The 23,807-nt window shown below is 38.7% G+C and overlaps 2 protein-coding genes across 3 annotated transcripts; one reads left to right on the plus strand and one right to left on the minus strand.

Annotated features, from left to right (window-relative positions):
• Positions 1-1,581: 1,581 nt before the first annotated feature.
• LOC135774161 (UDP-glucuronosyltransferase 2A2-like) lies at positions 1,582-17,238 on the minus strand. 2 transcript variants are annotated; one of them, XM_065284070.2, is made up of 6 exons: positions 16,384-17,238; positions 10,838-10,986; positions 9,903-10,034; positions 2,807-2,894; positions 2,513-2,732; positions 1,582-2,070 (listed from the first exon to the last, which is right to left on the minus strand). In XM_065284070.2, the coding sequence occupies exons 1-6, from the start codon at positions 17,102-17,104 to the stop codon at positions 1,773-1,775; spliced, it is 1,608 nt and encodes a 535-aa protein (XP_065140142.1). In that variant the 5' UTR covers positions 17,105-17,238; the 3' UTR covers positions 1,582-1,772. The 2 variants fall into 2 exon arrangements, with proteins under 2 accessions (XP_065140142.1, XP_065140143.1); XM_065284071.2 differs by lacking the exon at positions 16,384-17,238 and adding an exon at positions 12,278-13,090.
• A 205-nt stretch (positions 17,239-17,443) lies between these two features.
• Positions 17,444-23,396, plus strand: kiss1rb (KISS1 receptor b). Its single transcript, XM_065284072.2, has 6 exons — positions 17,444-18,488; positions 20,349-20,613; positions 20,687-20,811; positions 22,232-22,367; positions 22,454-22,698; positions 22,836-23,396. Exons 2-6 carry the CDS (start codon positions 20,361-20,363, stop codon positions 23,184-23,186), a joined length of 1,110 nt encoding a protein of 369 aa, XP_065140144.1. The 5' UTR covers positions 17,444-18,488; positions 20,349-20,360; the 3' UTR covers positions 23,187-23,396.
• Positions 23,397-23,807: the final 411 nt, after the last annotated feature.

Below are 23,807 nucleotides of genomic sequence, written 5' to 3' on the forward strand. Positions count from 1 at the left end.
AGTTGCGAATATCAATTGCTGTCTATCTCTGTCTTAGAAAATTAATGTTTTCTTTTTGAAAATAAAATATTTTTTATAAAATTGATTGTTGTTTGTGAATTATGTTCATTATTAATATATATCCAAATATCAGTGGATGCATAAATTAAACACAAGTTTCGTCTCTTGTTCTTCTATTGGCTACTCTTTGGATGCATTATCTCATACAGCAAAAAATATATTTTCAAATATAATTTTTAAATATATTTCAAAATATACAAAAAATATATGTGCTGAAATATATTTTGAAATATGTTTACAAAAATAAATTTTTGGCCATTTTTTGTATATTGTGAAATATATTTTAAAGCATTTATATTCACGCCACATTGGAAGAAATACTTTACAAACCTGTAAACAACAGGTTTAAAAAGGTTATAATTTTATATATTTTCAACTGCAAAAAACATACTTCTAATTTAATATTTTATACATAGGCTACTTATACAGTTTTATATTTTGGCCAGGAAAAAATACTTTTTGTCATATTGGTTGTAAAATTAGAAATGCAATTGTATATGAAGGTTAAAAAAATTATTTTCAAATTCAAAAATATATTTAATTAAGTTTTACTTTCTACAAAAATGTATTTAGCATATATTTAAAACTTATTTTTTTGCCTAATGGGTTCCACCACTGGAGTTGTCATATCAAAATTACAATATTTTCAACATGAGGTAAATGCGCTTTTGTTGTGTTCCACAATGGTAACTTAGATGAGCGATTTATCCACAGATTTGTATAAAGCAAGGTGAAACAGGTTAAGTATAAATCCATAGATATGTATAAGGTCTAGATGTATTACGGCGGGGTCTCTACTGTCATCACCTGGCGGCCATCTTACCACAGGGCGCTCGCTCACTCGTAGCATTGAGTTTTAATGGTGCAGGTACTTTTAAATGACCATAACTTGCAGATTTTCAAACGGTTTGGTTTGTTACAAACGTCAGAGATGTACCTATGACATGGCATACTTAATGAATAATTTTCATGAATCATGTTAAAGCATCCAGAATTATAGCCACGTTAATAACGTTTGTAAGATACCAAACCGTTTGAAAATTGAGCAAGTTATGGTCATTTAAAAGTTCCTGCACCATTAAACTCAATGCTACGAGTAAGCGAGCTGCCTGTGGTAAGATGGCCGCCAGGTGATGACAGTAGAGACCCCGCCGTAACACATCTAGCCCTTATACATATCTATGGATTTATACTTAACCTGTTTCACCTTGCATACATTTTTTTATTAGTTGTGCACAGGCTTTCCTGGGCTTGTTCCCAGGAAATATTTCAATATATATGAAATCTTTACATTTTATAACACGTTATGAATTTTTTAAACCTGTAGCATCTCCCAAAACTTCATCTGTTTCACACTGCAGCTACCCTTGAGACAGAAAAACTTTGGGAACCACTGGTGTAACCTACTGTTTGTCAGATTTGCTATATAGCCAAACCCTCTTTATAATCCCTATACAGTGCACTATTACAAAAACAGACATATTTTGATAATACACTGATACCAAACACATTTTTACTAAATCCAATTATATCAGAAATGTTTAATATTTTACAAAATTAAATAAAATTTTGAGAAGTCAATTTATACATATATTACATTAATTACTGTATTGTTATTTTATACACTTACAGGTATAAACAAAATCAACTCTGGACAATCAACATAAATAAAATTTTTGTAGAAAAGTGAAGACAATCTTGATACTCTTTATTCACTCTTTTTTATTTTTCTTTGCTTTGCGATTAGGCACCGCCCTCCTGAAACACTTACGGAAAATAAAACAACATGTTTTGATGAAAATAAAGATGATTAGAGCCGTTATTGTGAGTAAAAAAGTTATAACATCCAGGAGGTAATACTGATACCAGGTCAGTTCATGTGCCTGAACTCGCAGGTGTTTAGCACCTTTATTACGCATCACAAACTCAATCCAGAACACCGCCTGGTCCAGAGGCTTCATCGGCTGATCGTGATGAATTCTGGAGAGCTTCATGATGCTCTCCTTATACCTAATTTAAAAATAAAAAAATAAATAAACATCATCATATAATAAATGCAATATATGTAATTGGTACATAAACAAATGTCTTTCAACTTTTAAATTAATCTGCAATGGTTTATAGTGTTATTAACATTAATGTTCACTTTTGTTTGATGTCCCATTCATTTGAAACATATTTTGGTTGCATGCATAAATTTTATGCATGCAACCAAAATATGTTTCAAATGAATGATGCTTTCAGCTGATATAAATAAGTACATTTTACAGTAATGTTAACTTATATATTCTGTTACTACATATGCATAAAAATGCATTCAAGTTACACATTTTATCAGTATGTGTGTTCAGTAGGAATCAAATGCATAATTTTTTTGAGCTTCTTTTGCTATTTGCATAAGTTTATTTTTGGCTTTTTTGAAAGACTAAAGCAGTTTTTATATAAAACTTACGTTGGATTATTTATGACAGTCTGAAGAGCCTCCACTAAGTCTTTGGAAGTCATGTCGTTGATGTCGAGGATAACTGCAGCTCCTTTGGTTTTCATATGGACAAGGTTATCTGGCTGATCAGCAAACAGCGGTAAACCCACCATAGGCACACCGTGATAAATCGCCTCGTAGAGTCCATTCGTTCCACCGTGAGTGATGAAGGCCTTTGTTTTTGGATGTCCTACAAGATGAAAAAATCTGTCTGTGAAGTAACATAACTAATGTAAAGTGACCACATGATGACACTTTTCTTACCGAGTAAATCATTCTGTGGGATCCAGTCATAGAGTTTTGTGTTTGGAGCAAGAGTTTCAGGAATTTTCCCACTGTAACGCCAAATTACCTGGGCATATACACACACACAGTGAATTTAGTAGTTGCACTTGAGCAATAGATTTATTAGACACAGTAATTAATTTCATTAAGTTAAAAATTGTTTAATTTCCTTCTCCATAGATTGATGTGCGCACATAAATCCGATATCTCCTTTGTTTGTCACATGATGTTTTCATTTTGTTTATTGACTTGGGACGATAATTGTTTCTCGTGGGGACCCAAAGTATTTTTTATAATTTACAGGGGTAGTCAGTGATTTTATTATCATCTGAATTCAGAATGTCAGTGTTTTTCTCTGACCACCCATGTAAAAATTCCCAAGTGCTAAATACAATTATAAAATGTATTCAATTACACAACAGTATTTCATATACAGTACATATAATCAAGTATCCGGGTCATGTGAATGATTTAACCCCACGTGCAGCGCATTTTGAGGTGTTTCAAATTATAAACTCACACATCCACCACAAATTTATCTTCATCCAAATGATGTTTTATTAACAAAGTTCGGGAGGAACATGTCAAATAAAATACCTAAGTGACTTCAGCTGTTTTCAATCAGTAGTCAATGGAACCAGCCGCTTTCAATCGGTAATCAACAATACACCCAATCAGCTCGAAAGCAAGCCATATATAAATCACAGTGGAACTCACTGAAAATCCTTCGCATCTTTCAGAATGGCATCTTTCAGAATGGCATCTTTCAGAATGGCATCTTTCAGAATGGCATCTTTCAGAATGGCTTTTCAGAATGGCATCTTTCAGAATAGTAAAACCAAAACTCAGTCGACCTCCAGGTAAGAGTACGAGCCCCAGCAAGCCTGGGTCGATCCCCTGCTACACAGCAACCTGCTGCTCCACGTCATTCAGCGGGGGCTTCCAGCACTCCTCGCCCGGATTTACCAGCCACCAACAGTAACCGTCGCTCCGCTAGCGTGAGGTTGCCTCCGCTGGCGGGGCAGGCGCGAACTGTTGCCACTAAACAGCTGCGGTCCGCGGCTCCTGACGTGAGGCTGCCTCCGCCAGAGCCGCGAGCCCGGAAAACTTTTCGGGATTATTCTCCACCACAGGCTTCCACTCCGGATATACCGGCCACCAGCAGCGACCGTCTCCCCGTCAGCGTGAGGCTGCCTCCGTTGGCGGAGCAGACGCAACCTGCTGCCAATATCCACTGTTCATGGCCCGCGGCTCCTGACGTGAGGCTGCCTCCGCCAGAGCCGCGAGCCCGGACAGTTTTAGCCGGTCCTTCTCACGAAGCAAACCCTAACACTTTTCCTCAGCCAGGGCCTACGGCAAGTGGTAGCGCGATGATGCCTCCACTAGAGGCGCAAGCCCAGCCCATCTACTTTCCACCTCAACACTCTCTCTCGCCTTCCCGTTCGCTTCCCAAACTCCATCAGCAGCAGCGAGCACAAGACCACCTCATTTTTTCTACACTGAACTGTATTCCACAAAAGTGGTTGTTTTGAAAACTCCAGAAACGCTGAAAGCTGCGATCTACATGTAAAATAATCCACTCATAACAAATGAACGAGTTATTTGTGTTATTTTTATAATAAGCGCCAGTGAATGCACCGCGGGTCTGGCAGCGAATCTCTCTCTCTCTCCCCCTCTGTGCTCATGCAGCCGGTCTCTGACGGGCAGAGGTTTCTTGAAGCGCGCGCAACAGGTCCCCAAATAAAGAGTTCTTCTCGCACATAATGCTAATAGTTGTAAGTTTCTGAACTTTAAGACAAAACTCTCGTTTATATCAGTGACACGTGCGCCGATTGAGCGATGTAGTTTGAGGCCTGATTTGCTTATAGTACAAATATCTTTGATCAGAAAGACGAGAAAGAGACGCAAATGTTAAGGTCTAATAGAAAGTAAAGCGCGTTAAGACCTTAAAACAGACTTCATCACATCATAGCACCTGTCATATTTATAATATCTATATCTAGAGATCCGTCTCTCATATACAGGTATTTATCCTGTCTGTTCGTGTTAAACTTATGCCTGTTCATTTTACATATTGCCTATTTTTGTAATGTATGCATAAATACAAAATACAATGCATACTATAGCTTCAATAGTCTATAAAATTAATAACTCAAGACTCTGTCTATCAAGACTTAATCTGTTGTTAGCATCTGGGCATTTTCACTTTAACATTATTAACTTTAAATTGTCCATATTTAAAAACTGGTAAAACTGAATCATTCCGTGGAATAGATTTTGGTCATTCCGCCCACCCCTATCTGGCACCATTTCATGCTTTTTCAAAAACACGTATCTAGATCTCAAAGATCGGATCAGATCGAATAATGATAATCGATTCAATATCTGGAGAATCGGAATCTAATCGATTCTTGAAATTCGAATCAAAATCCCCGCCCTAGCCAGTACCTCACTATTCGGAATTAATCTTCCCGTAAACCATTCCTTGAGAACATTACTCGACGCTTCTCTCAATTCAATTTTCCAAGCCTTTTTCACCAGAACTCTCCAATCATATCTAACAACCTGGGGATGTTTTAAAACCTTTCATTTAATTTTTAATCTTCCATTCCCAGATTTCTCACTGCTCACAATTACATTGTCTATCTCCTACCTCTACAACACCAAAAAAAAAAAAAAAAAACCTACAAATCAGTTCCATTAAAGGCTATCTAAGCGGAATCCAACTTTTCCATAAATTAATTTTCGGCTCTCCCTCCCCTAACAAATTCACAAACTGCTTATTAAAGCCACCCACCCGCCCAGATGCTAGACAACCTTTAACACTAGACCTACTTACTAAATGTATCCATACCCTGTGTCTAGGCTATTCCATCAATACAGCTCGCACATTGGATGCTATGTTTATTTTTGCTTTTTCGGGTTTCTCAGGTCCTCGGAACTCACCAAGACCTAAAATTTTAACCCAAAGATTCATCCCACAATTTCAGATCTATCCCTAGTAGACGATGAAACTATCTCCTACTTTATTAAACAGAGGAAGACAGACAAATTCAAAAAAGGCCATTTCATTTATATTTTCAACCTCCATTCACCTATCCAACCTTACCAAACTCTCAAATCCTACCTTCAATTCAGGAAATTAACAAGTAAGGACCCCTCAGACCCAATTTATAAACGACGCAAAACATCCAATCACACGCTTCTGGTTTCAAAACATTTAAAAAATTAGTCCTAATCCAATCGGGCATCCCAGCAGAACTCCTTTCAGGTCACTCATTCTGTATAGGTGCTGCAATAACAGCCGCCCAAAAAGGATTCTCGCGGCAGCAGATCCAAGCTCTTGGTCGTTGGTCATCTGAAGCTTTCAAAAGCTATATCAGATCTAACCGCTTCCACATTAAAAAAGCGCACCAAACCCTTATCAGTTAAATTAACTCCAATCACAAAAGGGGGGCTAACCATCCGATTGCAGCGAGTATGGAACTCCTGTAAAACTTCGCAAAACCCTCCCAATATAAAACAAACAGAAAGCCTTCTAATATAAATGATTAAATTTCCTCACCCTTTGCCAGCATGGCTTAACTGTCCGATCGCAGTGAGTATTGAACTCCCGTCGGGCACCACTAGAAAGCCTCCTAATATAAATTATCATTGCCCATTTCATCGCCAGCGAGGCTACCTGTCCGATCGCAGTGAGTATTGAACTCCCGTCGGGCACCACTAGAAAGCCTCCTAATATAAATTATCATTGCCCATTTCATCGCCAGCGAGGCTATACCTGTCCGATCGCAGTGAGTATTGAACTCCCGTCGGGCACCACTAGAAGCCTCCTAATATAAATTATCATTGCCCATCGCATTGCCAGCGAGGCTACCTGTCCGATCGCAGCGAGTATTGAACTCCCGTCGGGCACCACTAGAAGCCTCCTAATATAAATTATCATTGCCCATCGCATTGCCAGCGAGGCTACCTGTCCGATCGCAGCGAGTATTGAACTCCCGTCGGGCACCACTAGAAAGCCTCCTAATATAAATTATCATTGCCCATCACATTGCCAGCGAGGCTACCTGTCCGATCGCAGCGAGTATTGAACTCCCGTCGGGCACCACTAGAAAGCCTTCTAATTTAAATTATCATGGCCCATCTCATCCCTAGCGAGGCTACCTGTCTGATCGCAGTGAGTATTGAACTCCCGTCGGGCACCACTAGAAAGCCTCCTAATATAAATTATCATTGCCCATCTCATCGCCAGCGAGGCTACCTGTCCGATCGCAGCGAGTATTGAACTCCCGTCGGGCACCACTAAGAAAGCCTCATAATATAAATAATCAAATAGCCTATCTAATCGCCAGCGAGGCTATCTGTCCGATCGCAGCGAGTATTGAACTCCCGTCAGGCACCACTAAGCCTCCTAAATGAGCGAATTCCCCATTACCAGTGGGGGCTACACGTCCGATCGCAGCGAGTATTGAACTCCCGTCGGGCAACACTAAGCCTCCTAAATGAGCGAATTCCCCATTACCAGTGGGGGCTACACGTCCGATCGCAGCGAGTATTGAACTCCCGTCTGACGCCGCAGAAGCCTCCCAAATTCAAAACATGAAACAAACCATCAGCGAGGGCTTACCGCCTGGTCGCAGCGAGTATTGAACTCCCGTCGGGCTCCATTAGAAAGCCTCCTAATATAAATATTAAAATTTCCCTCCATCAACGGGGCTTACCCGTCCGATCGCAGTGAGTATTGAACTCCCGTCGGGCACCATTAGAAAGCATACTAATATAAATTATCAATTGCGCACCATCAATGGTGCTTACCCGTCCGATCGCAGTGAGTATTGAACTCCCGTCGGGCACTATTAGAAAGCATTCTTATATAAATTATTAAATTGCCCACCATCAACGTGGGGGCTTACCCGTCCGATCGCAGTGAGTATTGAACTCCCGTCGGACACCACAAAGCCTCCTTACATAATTTAATCAAATTACCCATCCGACCGCCAGCAGGGCTTACACACGTGCGATCGCAGCGAGTATTGAACTCCCGTTCGGATGCCGCAAAGCCCCTCCAAAATCGTCCAGCTCATCGGAGGTGGCAGGCTCACCCATCCTACAGCGCAGCATATATTAATCTTCCATCGGAAACAGACTCAAAACTCCCGATTTCAGACGTCTTCTCCGCAAACATCAGCCTCATCATTTCTACGTTTGGGGGGCACAGCTCCCGGCTGCTGTCCGAATAATCTATTTTGCCTTTTGGGGGGATACTCTGTGTTTCAGGCTCATTCCCTGCTCAGAGCCCTCTCCCCGGACAGCACGCCAAATACGTTTACTAATTTAATTCTTTTAACTTATTTGTAAGTGTGAACTCGTGAAATGATGTTTTATTAACAAAGTTCGGGAGGAACATGTCAAATAAAATACCTAAGTGACTTCAGCTGTTTTCAATCAGTAGTCAATGGCACCAGCCGCTTTCAATCGGTAATCAACAATACACCCAATCAGCTCGAAAGCAAGCCATATATAAATCACAGTTGAACTCACTGAAAATCCTTCGCATCTTTCAGAATCCCTCCTCCACCCCGTCTCCTCTCACTTATCAAGTTATTTCCTTACGGGGGGGGGTACTCTGTGTTTCAGGCTCATTCCCTGCTCAGAGCCCTCTCCCCGGACAGCACGCCAAATACGTTTACTAATTTAATTCTTTTAACTTATTTGTAAGTGTGAACTCGTGAAATGCATGAGTTTTATCGTGGAGGAGGCATGCAAATATATTTACAGACATGAGAAACAATTTCCACCCTAACCCTGCTTTTGAAGCATTTACACATACTTTAAAAGCACATCTTGCAACTTTAAGAGTAATTTGAAATGTCTTGATTAACAAAAGAATGGTTTATTATTAATATTACTTATGCTTTAAATAGCTACTTGTACATGGATGATTTTATACACTGTGAAAAAATGTTGTTTGAACTTAAAAAAGTAAGTTACTTGCCTCAAATTTTGTATTTAATTCTTTTATATAAAATATTAGTTGATACAACATATGTCTATATATATTACTTACTTTTTAAGTTGAACAAACAAAGAATTTTTTAAAGTGTAAATTGCTGTTTTACAAAATTACAGGGGCAGGGGTTAATGGTATTTCATGCATTTCACGCAAAGAGTTGCATTCCTCATGCTAAATAAAGCCAAAGTGTCAAAAAAGCAGTTTGACTTTTTTGTCTTTCCTATACGTTTCTGAAGTTTTTTTCAAACATGATTAACTGTTACGTATCATAGACCCCTTATTCCTTTTATGGGCACTTCCCCTGGAAAAGCACGCCCACACGTCAATCATAGTAAGAACGAGGACCCTCATTAGCATTGTTCCTTCAAGTAGGAGCCACAAGCATCACTGCATGTGACAACTTTATTATATATCAAGAATTAACAATGACACGATGACAAAGTGTGTTTTGGAAGTTAGGAGATGATAACCCTATTAAGCTTTCTAGGTAAGCCTGTCTTAAGACAACAGTGGATGCAGTTGATTTTTTGCAAAGATAATTGCGAATGTGTTTATGATTGTTTCCTGCATTTTAAAGATGATTGCTTTACAAACAAGGCCCAGTTCAACACCAGATTTGCAAATAGTTACAGGCGGTAAGTAAATGAAAATCTAATCTCAAGTGTTTGGAATTGACCCATAAGTGCATATAATGTAAACAACACAAACATATAGCTGTGCTTTTCTCGTAACTCTTTATCTACGCCGGCAGTACGCTCCCAAGGGTTCTTTTATAAATCTAACAAAACGAAAGACTCTTTTGACATATGAAGAATAAAATACTACTATATAGGTACCCAAGATTAACATGTCATTATGTGAACTTTAACAAGATTAAATATCTTGCATAGTTCATAAATACCTCATAAATACATAAAACAGTCTGGTGCTTTGTGTTTTAAACCTTGTACCTTTGTGTTCTTGTCAGATTTCAGTGTTTGTGTAATGTTGTGATTTTTAAATCCTTACAGACAAGACTGGTAAAGGAGTGAAAGTATATATAATGAAATAGTTACACACCTTTTGTGGGATCTGACCGAGAGCAGTAGCGATCATGTTCGCTCTGTTCATTGTCAGGTTATTGACCATTGAACCCAATGAAAACACGACGATGCCATGATCTCCTGAGCTCTGGACAAACTCTTCTAGTTCCTAAAAAACACACAAATCAACTACTTCATCAAAACGTTCACATTCAAAAACACTGTGATCATGTTATTATATCATATGATGCAAAAAGTGACTGCATGCATGATGCTAAAATATAACTTATTTCATACATTATTACATTTGTGTTACCGTTATTCTTAAAGTGACTTTTGAATGGTACTGTATTTTAACTCACAAAGAAGCTGAAATTAAAAACTAATGTGGTATATTATTACAAATGACTTACCTGTGAGTTTCATTCGATTTTTTTTTTATTAATGTGCCCTTATAATCTTTAATTTAAAACGCAAATCTCCAAACAATCTCACATCCGGTCTAAAGCTATGGCACGAGGGAGCAGCACGAGAAAAGATCGCAGTGATTAGCAAATAGCAACATGACCCAAGTTACAATCAAATGTGTTCTCGAATGGATGAATTCAAGTCCCACCCTACCTTTGTTTTATTTCAGAAGTCGTTTCACCAGCCTAATCTCACAAGAAATAGTACATATTTGGCTAATTCGTATCAATTCATATGAAGTTAATTGTGCAACATCGTATGATTCTCATGAAAAAACAACAATGAAACCAAACCCCTAACCCCAATATCACAGGGGTCAAGGCAAATCATACTAAAACTTACGAATGTGATCGTATGAATTGATACGAATTAGCCAACTCGTAACATATGTAAGAGTTCTCGTGAGATGATGAGAGTTGGTTGAACTCGTCATGACAGAGTAAATAAAACAATCACCTACTTCCGTTTCATTGTGACTTTAGTGACTTTAAGTTACGATCTTACCTTTGTAAGAGGCTTGGCTGGTTTGCAGTGTAATCCTCCAACAAATTTAAAATTAGGCATCAGTGGTCGTGGATACTCAAAATCCCAGTACGTTCTGATCAACCAGATGTCAGCCTTTCCCATCATCTCACACATTGTTGTAGGTTTACCTGTCACATACAGAGGACTCTTCAAACACTTCAACAATAAAGTTTTCAATAAATTTCAAATAAAGATGATGCCATAAAAAAACCTTTGGCCTGTAAACAAATTCTTAAAAAACTTTTTTTTTAAAGTTAAAGATATTGTTCTTTTAAAGGTGCACTGTGTAGATTGTGAATTTCAACCAATGGCTCAGTCCACAGCTCACCCCTCCCTTTCGAAATGCGTAGAGAAGCTACAGGAGCCGCTACAGGACAAACGCATCGTCCACTTAGAATCAAAAACCAGAGGTCCGACCCGAGTGGATTCAGGTCTAAAAGTTTCATGTATGGCTCAAACACGGGTCGGGTATAATATTAGCGGCATCGGGTCATTTAAAATCAATGTGTTTTTGCCGAATGGACCCGAGGAGACTCGAACTCTCTCGCATGTGTGCATCAAGTCCTTTTCCAACCCCTCCTCTGTTTGGCTGGTGGTAGGTTAATTTTCGTTAAGCCAATTTTTTACTAATATTAAACCAAATTAGTGTCAGTGCCATTTACATTGGGTTTAATTTTCTCAGGTTTGTCTCGGGTCAGGTCTTAAAAAAAATATTTTTATCCACGTCGGGTTTGTACAGAGCCCCTAAGGTGACATTGGAGTAAAAAAAAAACTAAAGTTTACTTTCATGTGCTCACGTGAAACCTTCATGTGCTCATGCCAAAACTTCATGTGCAGAATTTTTTATAAAGTTTAGTTTCGTGTGCACACATGAAAATATTGCGAGCGCACGTGAAACTTTTGCTTTCACGTCCGCACGCAAAACAACGCAATACTTTCACGTGCGCACGCGAAACTAAATTTTATTTCTTTTTTTCTCTATGTCCCTCTATAGGTTTGGGTAGAAAAGTGATTCGGGTCATTTTGGTTCGAGTGCATTTCTTTGGAACTGAGAAGAGCTCTACTTTCATGTAAGGGGACCCGTGGTATATGCAGATATAAAAACTTTTTATTCTAAGGTAATAAAAACAATACAGTTTAAGAAATTCGATTGGATTCAATGGTTTTAATGGGAATTGTATTGGGTTTAATGGTAAATATAAATGGACCATTAAATCCCATGTCCCAAAACACACTACAAATGAAGTTTTGTAATGGTTTTACTGGTAAAAGCCAATGGTTCCCATCATATTTTTATAGAAATCAATAGAATTTCTGTGATGGTTTCTATAGTTTTTTAAGCAAAGGGTACGACACCAAAATAGTCAGATACTTAACACGTTCTTTCATGAGTAAATGATGTAAAAATGCACGTATTACCATTTATTTCAGTGTAAAGCACGTCAAAGTTAAACTTCATGTTCAGTCGGTATATGGTGGTGTGTATGATGTATAAGATCATGTTTTCAACTCTCTCTATAAAACTCATGCGATCGGTGAGATGATCAGTCACAGCAACCGCAGGGACATACGACGGTGTCGTGGGCAGCTGTCCGCACATCCGCTCGAAGCTGTAGGCAAAAGTAAACCGCAGCGAGACCACGAGCGGTACGTTCAGCGTATGCGCCAACAGGTCCGTGCATGGCATCATGGGATCGGATAAAATCACATCAAAGCGAGATTCCCTGAGCGTGCGTAAGAGATCCTCGTTGTGAAACATCCCATAGCATATATCAGATGCCAGCTCCATGAAGTTGGACATTATGCCCCACATCATGAAAAGTCTCTCGAATTTGGAGGCCGTGTTATTCATCCAGAGGTTGATAAACTCTTTCCACAACGTCCTGGCCTGGTCTTTATCCATATTGACTTTGAACACGTTAAAGTCAAACTTCTCCTTCCTCGTGTGCGGTACAGACGGTGAAGATGAACCAAGTAGAACGGTCACGCTGTGGTTTTGATCCACAAGCGCATCAATGATCGTTCGCATGTTGTGCCAGTGGCTATATTCGCCTGGCATCACTAAAACCCTGCCAGCATGGCCAACCTCGGTTGCGCACAGCAGCAAAAACACAAATAAAGTCCCAGGAATCATGGTGTAGATGAAGTCAATGCAATGCGAGCACGGGAACAAGAGTAGAGAAGTCTATATGCAAGAATTGGGCGAAGGTCAGGTTATATTAGGTAGGGTACAGGTTATCCTCAAAACATAGTTATATATTTGCCAACGAGATATACAGATAATGAGTTTGTGAACTTGCATTGCGAAATGTTCAACTTTCACTCTGTAAGGATATAATGCATGCCGCAGTTAAAGAGTTTATAGAGCAGAGGTGCCCAAACAAGGTGGAAAGTTGGCCCGCAATGACCTTCAATTTGGCCCGTCATGCCACGTGAGATAAGGAAAAAGGATAAACGTCATTGACGCAGATATATATATCTAATTAAACATTTTCTAAAATGTAACATTTTTTGTTTAATTTGTACAGTACAAAAAAATTAAATTAAATGCAAGGTATTAAAGTAAAAAAAAAATTATGTATATGCATACTTGAAGGTGTATAGCATGCATCATGAAACTCAAGGAACTCGGGTACTATAGGCTAATAATGGAGGTAAATTCAAAAGTAATAGGCAAAATTATATTTTTTTTACAACAGTAACCTTTAAAAATAAAACTGCATTAGTTATGCATAAACAGAGTAATGTTTGCTTATTTATTTTTTAAATATTAGAAAATTATAAATGAGGAGAATCAGGGCAACTTTAAAGCAACACTAAAGAGTTTTTGCTCTTTGCTCCCCCTACAGGTTGGAAGCGGAATTGTCCATTACCACTGTCGTAAATACTGCAGCAAAGCTGGCTCTGATTGGATTGTAGGTCTGCCGTAAAGCAAGTTTTTGTAGTTTTTACTCGAAATACAGGACCGCGACCCCACGGTTGGAAACTTCTTTAGTGTGGTTTTGGCTGCAAAGCAAATATGAAAGTGCCGTTCACCTTGTTTCAAGTGGATAAACGACTGAAACTTTTTTGGAAATGTTATTTGAAGGTAAAAAAAACTCTTTGGTGTTGCTTTAATTTTAATATAACACAGCATTTACTTTCAGCCCACGGCCCTCAGACAGGTTTGATTTTTGGCCTTTGATCCCAATGTAAACAACATTAACACTATTTAGATATAGTGTATTAATCCTCTGCCTAAGTTAGTCACCAAGACAGGGCGCCTAAAATAAACGTACAGATTATAACTATTGCTGTTGATAATGACGCTTCTTTCTATCCATACAGGAACGTAACAGCGTGTTTTGCACAAGCTATAATACAAAATGATTTGATTTAAAGGGACACTCCACTTTTAGCATAGCTTAGCATAATGCATCGAATCTGATTAGACCATTAGCATCGCGCTAAAAAATAACATTGCTGCCATAACATGGTCCATAAAATAGTACCATTGGTAACTTTCACTCGCAGGGGACTATTTTCGGCTGCTGCGTAATATCACTACGCCTCCTGCAGCCATGTTACTGCAGCAAAGTCCTTGATTATTACGCCAGATTGAGAGTATATAGCCATATTTGCCTAGAAAATCACAACTTTTAATTTTCTGTCGGTCTTAATACACGATGTAACTACAGAAGAGTCAAGTTTTAAAAAGGAAAAATCTCAAAACTCTTTGATTATTTTTTAACGCGATGCTAATGGTTTTAGCTGGTTTTGCTGATGTAGCTGATGCAGCATGCTGGTCTAGCTGTGTTTTGGTCACTTTTTAAGATGGTCTACCTGGACTTAGCTGTTCAGGCTGGAAGACCAGCTGACCCACCAGCTTGGTCAGGCTGGGAGAACCATCTTAAACCAGCTACTGCCAGCTTATGCTGCTCTTAGCTGGACTTTCAGTCGGGAGTGTAGCCTATATTAATATAAATTCAATTCACCAAAAAGCATGGTTACTAGAGGGAGCCCTACTGAAAAACCCAGCTGAGACCAGCATAAGCTGGTGAGATGGTTTTAGCTGGTCTCCCAGCTTGGTTTTAGCTCATTTGGTGTAGCAAGCTGGTTTAGCTGTGTTTTGGTCACTTTTTAAACTGGTCAAGCTGGATTTAGCTGGTCTGGCTGAAGGACAAACAGACCCGTTTTGACAGGCTAGGAGGACCAGCTTAAACCAACAACTGCCACTTTAAATCAGCTAAAACCAGCTACCAGCTTATACTGGTCTTAGCTGAATTTTTCAGTATGGCCATAATATTTGTAGATAAACTATGGTTATCAATTCACCAAAAAGCATGGTAACAATACTTTAGAGGGAGCCCTACTGAAAAATCCAGCTGACATGGTTTTAGCTGGTCTCCCAGCTTGGTTTTAGCTGGTTTTGCTGATGTAGCATGCTGGTCTAGCTGTGTTTTGGTCACTTTTTAAGATGGTCTACCTGGACTTAGCTGTTCAGGCTGGAAGACCAGCTGACCCACCAGCTTAATCAGCTTTGCCAGGCTGGGAAGACCATCTTCAACCAATTAGTGCCAGCTTTTGCTTGTCTTAGCTGGATTGTTTAGTCAGGAGTGTAGTCTATATTAATATGCTGCGAGATCTTTTTGTTTGAATGACTTTACATAATACCAGCATTGACAAGCTGGGAGAACAATCTTAAACCAGCTAATGCCACCTTAAATCAGATAAAACCAGCTATCTGCCTATGTTGGCCCATAATATTTGTAGATCAAATATGGCTATCAATTCACCAAAAAGCATGGTTACTATAATTGAAAAATCCAGCTAAGACCAGCATAAGATGGTGAGCTGGTTTAAGATGGTTTCCCAGCTTGGTTTTAGTTGGTTTTGCTGATGTAGCAAGCTGGTCTAGCTGTGTTTTGGTCACTTTTTAAGCTGATCTAACATGGTTATTATAATTTAGAGGGAGCCCTACTGAATAACCCAGCCAAGACCAGCATAAGCTGTTGAGCTGGGTTAAGATGGTCTTCCAGCTTGGTTTTAGCTGATGTAGCAAGCTGGTCTAGCTGTGTTTTGGCCAGCTTGGACAGGCTGTGAGGACCAGCTTAAACCAACTACTGCCAGCTTAAATCAGCTAAAACCAGCTACCATCTTATGCTGGTCTTAGCTGGACTTTTCAGTATGCCCATAATATTTGTAGATAAACTATGGCTATAAATTCACCAAAAAGCATGGTTACTATACTTTAGAGGGAGCCCTACTGACAAAATCCAGCTGAGACCAGCATAAGCGGGTTTTAGCTGGTCTCCCAGCTTGGTTTTGCTGGTGTAACAAGGTGGTCTAGCTGTGTTTTGGTAGCTTTTGAAGATGGTCTAGCTGGAAAGACCAGCGGACCCACAAGCTTGACCAGGCTGGGAGGACCAGCTTAAACCAACTACTGCCACCTTAAAACAGCTAAAAACAGCTACCATCTTTTGGTGGTCTTAGCTGGATTTTTCAGTAGGAAGTGTAAGTTAGTATGCTGTGAGATCTGACTTTACCTAATATTTCACTGTAATAACGATCCATACTGCGAGATGCCATCCTAAATGCAGATGAATAAACCGCAAGCATGATGATATTCTTCAGTCTCTCAGTGAAACTCATGTGATCTGTCATCACTGTCGGAGGAACCGGGACATAAGAGGGCGGTGCGGGCATCTGTCCACACAACCTCTCCATAGAAAAACCAAGAGAAATCCTCAGAGAAATCACAAACGGCAGATCCAAAATCTCAGCCAGCAGATCACTGCACATGGCCATCGGATCATACAAGAGCACATCAAACTCCAAACCCTTCAAACGGCCGATCAGCTCTTCGTTACGCAGCATGGCGTCGCACATTGTCGGGTACATCGCTTGCACTTGGCCCATCAGATCCAGGATCTGCAGACCATTCCGGACCGAGTTCGGTCTCGGGTACTGCATCCAGATATTCAGCATGTATTCGCTGATGCTGTGCAGCTCGTGGGCCTGTAGAGACACATTATACACCAGAAACTCAAAGCTCTCCTTCTGTCTGAAGTCCACGGTCGGAGACGCCGTGCTCACCAAAACCGTCACGCTGTGGTTTCGCTTCAGCAGCTCGTCCAAGATGTTGCGCATGTTGTGCCAGTGACTGTATTCTCCCGGTACCACGAGCACGTTACCGGCGTGCGTAAAGCTCGAGGCACTGAATAATAAAACGACGAAAAGTTGGAAGGACTTGACGAGGTTGTTCATGCTGGAAGCGGTTAGGACATCAACTGGCTTGAATAGAACCAGGATATAAAGGCGGAACCCGGAAAAAATAAATGTTTGGAATTGCTTGCTTGGGAAGGTTAAGTGTAAAAAATAATGGTCAATAGCCTATGTGTTTTTTTTAAAGATCACCTCCACCTTAAACAGTCAGCGCAAAGGGAGGGGGTTGATATGCACCTTACAATTAATATAATTTTACCATTTTTGAGTGTGGAAGACACTCAAAATATTCACATTTATATGTTCGGAGTTGTGAATATTAAATAAAAATATATATGCATTAAAAAAAGCAATAAAGTATGTATTTTATATCTAAAAAACATATAAATTAAAATGGTTTACACCCAAAATGCTAAAATAAATAAAGCCACAAGTCTCAACTAGTTCTAAACTAAATTTCAAGTTAAAATGATAAAAAAAAAGGTTTCTGTCACACTTTTAGTGGTTTTACCAAGAAAGGCCACTAGGTGTCAACAGTTAGCTGCATAATCTTGTTACAAATTAATAAATGACTTTTTCACTACATTAATATTCATGCAAAAAGGTTTTGAAATATGAAAACTTTCAAAAGCTTTCCAGTGAAAATGGGTTGTCAAGATTTTTGAAGATTAATTTGAAGAAAATTAGAATTATGAATATTTACAAATTAATATCTATTCCTATGGGGTCCGTTACATTTAACAAAATGACTGTCACTATAAAATAACTACATTCGTATGGTGCATTCCCACCAGCCGCGGTAGAGGTGGCAAAAACACGCTATTCATGCGTTGTTAGACGCTTGACTATTTGAGTTCACTCGCGTGTAAAATTCTGAAAACTACATTCTTAGAGCTTTGCAAAGACATATAGTTAGTGTAGGACTAAGAAATTATTGTTGTAAATAGGCCAAATGTCCCACATGTGGGACAGTGACAGTTAAAGAGTTAAATTCCTTGAATTGTTTTTTTTTATCAAAAATAGGATAAACTAAAATAAATCTGAATGTCCAATAGGATTTTTTGACAAGTGAAGTAAGTACTAAGAGCCCATGAAAACCACAACAGTATGTGTGTGCGCCAATAAACTTCTGATTAAAACATAAGCTGAGATAGCTTAGTTTTCACACATTTAACTCATGGTTCATGGTGTATTAACCTGTTTACTGCAGTAATAGTGATGTTTGTGTGTATATGAGAACTCCTTGTGACTCCTCCTCTCTTCAGTCCGTGTTTAATAAAACATTTGATCAGTCTCTGTGTATGAACTTCACTGTGCAGATGGGGACACATTTGGTTTCATATGGGACTAAGGAATGTTTAGGAATAATCTACAACTAGGACCCCCTTGTCCATTCCTCTGTTAGGACCAAAAGTTTTTTTAGGAGGTGAGATAATATTGTAATTAAAACTGGTTTATAGTGTGTTTAATGAAATTGTATATGAATTGTGTTTTTTATTTTAAACTTTGAATTGCACCATTTAATGTGTGAATGATCTATGTAATTGCATTTTCACAATCTAAATATAATTTTATCTTATTGTGCGCTCTAGAAATACTGGAGATTTAAACTCATAGTTTTGGGGAATGTGGACAAAACAAACCGCTGTTTTGAATTAACCTAGTAAATGTCCATATTTGACCCAATCGTGATCTGAAACAGCCCATCATATTTTAATTTTAATGGTTGCATGGGTTGCGTGCGTATATTTATTACGGCTGGCAAAAGATTAATCACGATCAGTGGCGGAGCCAGAGGGGTGTCCAGGGTGGCACTGGACACCCTTGACAGGTCACTGGCCACCCCGTGTGCCACGGTTATTGCAAACAAAATAAACGTTTGTGTGTGTATTGTGTGTAATTATTATGTAAGGGATAATGTAGAGGCAGCCGGTAGTTATTGGGAAATAAGCCCCGACAGTGTGATCAGGACCCGACGCGAAGCGGAGGGTCTTGTATCACACTGAAGCCAGGGGCTTATTTCCCAATAACTACCGGCTGCCTCTACATTATCCCGCTTATTACACGGCTACTTGCCACATAAGAAAAAAAACTGGACATGAATATGAATTTGAAACATTTTATTGGCATATGTTTTAAATTAACATTTTTATCCTTCCGCGAAACTTTGCACAGATGCATAAAATGATCGTAATACCTTATTAAGATCCTCTGCTTCATACTTGTCTGTCTCCATTTTTTTCTCTTTAAGCCAGTCTTTGAGAAGTTTTAATGCCCATTCTGTATTTTTTTGTGTGTTGGCTTCGTAGCTGTCATGCTCTATTTTGTCAAGTTCAGTCTCAGTAAGCTCTCTGTGTCTTGTCGTGGTTGTCCAGTGTTTGTCACAAGATGGCGCCAAACAGTAATCTTTATTGATCTTTATTGGCGCGGAGCGATTTTACTCGTGCAAAGTAGTACCGGCTATGCGTTATTATTTTGGAGCGGTTATTATTTGAAAAGAACGAACCTGCAAATGTCTCAACTGACCAATCAGAATCAAGCATTCCAGAGAGCCGTGTAATAAGTAAATACACACATATATGTATTAATTAAAGAAAAATGTTATGTTTATTTTTTAAATGTATATTTAATATAAAATATCAAAATATAAATAAATACTAAATAAATATATAATATATAATTATATAAAATGTATATAATATTTTTTTTTAATAAAAAATATATAAATATACATGAAAATGTTTCTTAAATACATGCATGTGTGTATTATATACAAAATAATTACATGCAGTGCACGCATATTATGCAAAAACAAACTTTTATTTTGTATGCAATTAATCATGATTAATCTTTTGACAGCCCTAATATTTATTCAAAATAATGATTTTGTAAAACATTAAAATCATAAAAATACATATCTGTGGTATTATTAGTACACCAAACATCCAAACTGAATAACGCAACTTTACATGCAGAATGTCACTTTTATTTTATCACGTTACAAAACCATATTAGTGTTTGCATAACGTGATGTCATTTCAGTTGGTTTAATAATGTATAGTTCACTGATGGGTCCTTTTAACTGGAAGGGGGGTCTGTAATGGTCATTGTACCACTTGGGGTAACTGAGACCTTTGTTTTGGTATTTAAATTTTTTTAAGGACAATTATGAAAAATGCACTTGAAATTTCATTCAAAATCCTTCATTTGGCCTTTTGTATTTTATTTACTTGTTTTTAGTCAAATATTAAGATATGGACCAATGTCTAATGTTTGTGTGTTTCAGGTAATTATCAGTATGGTGACGCATACAAATCCAATGTCAGACAGCAACTGGACCACTGAGTACCTGTGTAAAACTGAAGCAAGGATTTATCACTGTAATCATTCAGAAAGCGTGAAACCTCAGAGTCCACCTCTCCTGATGGACGCCTGGCTGGTCCCTCTGTTTTTCGCTCTTATCATGCTTGTGGGTTTGGTGGGGAACTTGCTGGTCATCTATGTTGTCTTTAAAAACCACCAGATGAAAACTGTTACAAACCTCTACATAGGTAAATGACAAGTTGAATATGTGATTGGTCAGATCTCGACACTGATTCAGTAACAGTCTTTGTTGTCTTTTAGTTAATCTCGCCACCACAGATATACTTTTCCTGGTATGTTGTGTTCCTTTCACGGCCACTCTGTATCCACTTCCTAGCTGGATATTTGGGGATTTCATGTGTCGCCTTGTAAATTATCTGCAACAGGTCAGAGGTGTTTCATGCTTTGTTTTTATTTGAATTGGTTGTCATTTATTTGGTTCCCCAAAAAATTTTAATTCTGTCATAATTTACTCCAAAACTGTATAAATTACTTTGATCTGGGGCACCATTGACTTCCATGGCAGAAAAAAAATAATACTATGGAAGTGAATGGTGCCCCAGATCTGCTGAACACAAAGGAGGAGATTTTGAAGAATGTTTGTAACTAAGAAGATCTGGGGCGCCACTGACTTCCATAGCAGTCAAAATAATACTATGGGGTGAATGGTGCCCCAGATCTGCTGAACACAAAGAATGAGATTTTGAAGAAAGTTTATACTAAGAAGATCTTGGGCACCATTGACTTCCATAGCAGAAAAAATAATACTATGGAAGTGAATGGTGCCCCAGATCTGCTTAACACAAAGGAGGACATTTTGAAGAATGTTTGTAACTAAGAAGATCTGGGGCACCATTGACTTCCATAGCAGAAAAAATAATACTATGGAAGTGAATTGTGCCCCAGATCTGCTGAACACAAAGGATGCGATTTTGAAGAATGTTTGTAACTAAGAAGATCTTGGGCACCATTGACTTCCATAGCAGAAAAAATATTACTATGGAAGTGAATGGTGCCCCAGATCTGCTGAACACAAAGGAGGATATTTTGAAGAATGTTTGTAACTAAGAAAATCATGGGCACCATTGACTTCCATAGCAGTCAAATTAATACTATGAGGTGAATGGTGCCCCAGATCTGCTGAACACAAAGGAAGAGATTTTGAAGAATGTTTGTAACACAGAGGAGCTGGGGCACCATTGCAATTTATAGCAGAAAAAATAATACTACTGAAGTGAATGGTGCACCAGATCTGCTGAACACAAAGGAGGAGATTTTGAAGAATATTTGTAACAAATAATATATGGGGCACCATTGACTTCCATGGCAGAAAAAATACTACTACGGAAGTGAATGGTGCCCCAGATCTGCTGAAGACAAGGGAGGATATTTTGAAGAATGTTTGTAACAAAGAAGATCTGGGGCACCACTCACTTCCATAGCAGAAAAAAATACTATGGAAGTGAATGGTGCCCCAGGAGGATATTTTGAAAAAATTTTGTAACTAAGAAGATCTGGGGCACCATTGACTTCCATCGCAGAAAAAAGAATACTACAGAAGTGAATGGTGCCCCAGATCTGCTGAAGACAAAGGAGGATATTTTGAAGAATGTTTGTAACTAAGAATATCGGGGGCACCATTGACTTCCATAGCAGAAATAAATATTACTATGGAAATGAATGGTGCCCCAGATTTGTTTGGTTATTAACATTCCTCAAAACTTCATCTTGTTCACTTTTATTGTTGTTTTGGGATATGTATCATCAAATATAGGTTTGTCCTGATGTCTTTAAATAATCTGACAGGTAACAGCACAGGCAACCTGCATCACTCTGTCTGCAATGAGCGTCGATCGCTTTTATGTGACTGTTTACCCACTGCAGTCTCTACATCACAGAACATCACAGATGGCTCTGTCTGTCTGCACCTCTATCTGGATATGTATGAACAGCTTTCATACACTTGTATGAATTAGATATGTAAGGTGTTGACGCTGTAAAACATGATTATTATCTTTCTCAACACAGGCTCTTGTCTACTGTCGGTGCCGATCGCTCTTTACCAGCATACCGAGTCTTCATTCTGGTTTGGCCCGCAGACGTACTGCATTGAGGCTTTTCCCTCTGTCACACATAAGAGAGCTTACATAATTTATTCATTCCTGGCTGTTTATCTGCTGCCCCTGATCACAATCTGCATGTGTTATGCATTCATGCTGAAGCGCATCGGTCATCCTGCAGTGGAGCCTATCAATGGATGTACTTTAATGGAGGTGTTGTTATACTCTTACATATTAGGTCAACATAAAACAGAAATACTTGCACTTTAATCCATAGAATGTATAAATGTTTGTCTGTACACAGAACAAATGTCTCTATAAAAACTCCTAATGATGTGTCATTTCTCTAGCTGCAGACACAGGCAGAGCGAGTGGAGGCCGTGAGGATACGGGTGTCCAGAATGGTGGTCGTAATGGTGCTACTGTTTTTAATTTGCTGGGGTCCCATCCAAATACTGATTCTAATACAAGCGTTCTGTTCAGAAGATCTCAGTCACAGTTATACGCTCTATAAGCTGAAGATCTGGGCCCATTGTATGTCCTATTCCAACTCCTCCATCAATCCGCTGGTCTATGCTTTCATGGGAGCCAACTTTAGAAAGGCCTTCAGAACCGTCTGCCCTTTCATCTTCAAAAAGAATGCAAGAAGATCACAGCTTCTCCCCACACATAACAGTGAGATGAACGTCCTTTCATCCTGACATTAAAAGCATTTTTTTTTTTTGAAAGGTTAACTGAGATATTATAGTGTTTCTGAAGCTTTGCGTAGGACAGCAGCAGCACAAAACGCTGTGGGTTTGATTAAAGTAAACTTACTGAACAACATCCTAAAAAATGTATTGCTTAAATGCAGTGTAGGTTTGCATTAAGGCATTTGCCAAATAAATTAATGTACAGGTAAAGCTGTATTATTGGTGTTTTTATTCACATTTTAAATTACTGAACTAATATGTGAAATGTTTTTTAATTAAGAGTGTATAGTTTTTTCCGCTAATTCCTATATTAAAAGTTTTTATTAAATTTCTAAATTAAACGTACACTATTTTATCTATTTGATTGATTGTTCACTTTCAACAAAAATAAATTTATTGGAAAACTTTGTAACAATAAGAATAAGGTTGCATTTGTTATCATTAGTTAAAGGTGGGGTGCATGATCTTTAAAAGCTAATGTTGACATTTCCTAAACAAACACTCCCTTACCCCAACAGAATCTGGCCCTTTTTTTGATAGACCCGCCCCGCACATATATATGCAACCCAGGCAATGATGTTGGTTAGTAGACACGCCCCTTACTGCTGATTGGCTACAAGTGTGTTTTGG

Source organism: Paramisgurnus dabryanus, chromosome 5, assembly GCF_030506205.2.
Source record: "Paramisgurnus dabryanus chromosome 5, PD_genome_1.1, whole genome shotgun sequence".
Taxonomy (NCBI): Eukaryota; Metazoa; Chordata; class Actinopteri; order Cypriniformes; family Cobitidae; genus Paramisgurnus; species Paramisgurnus dabryanus.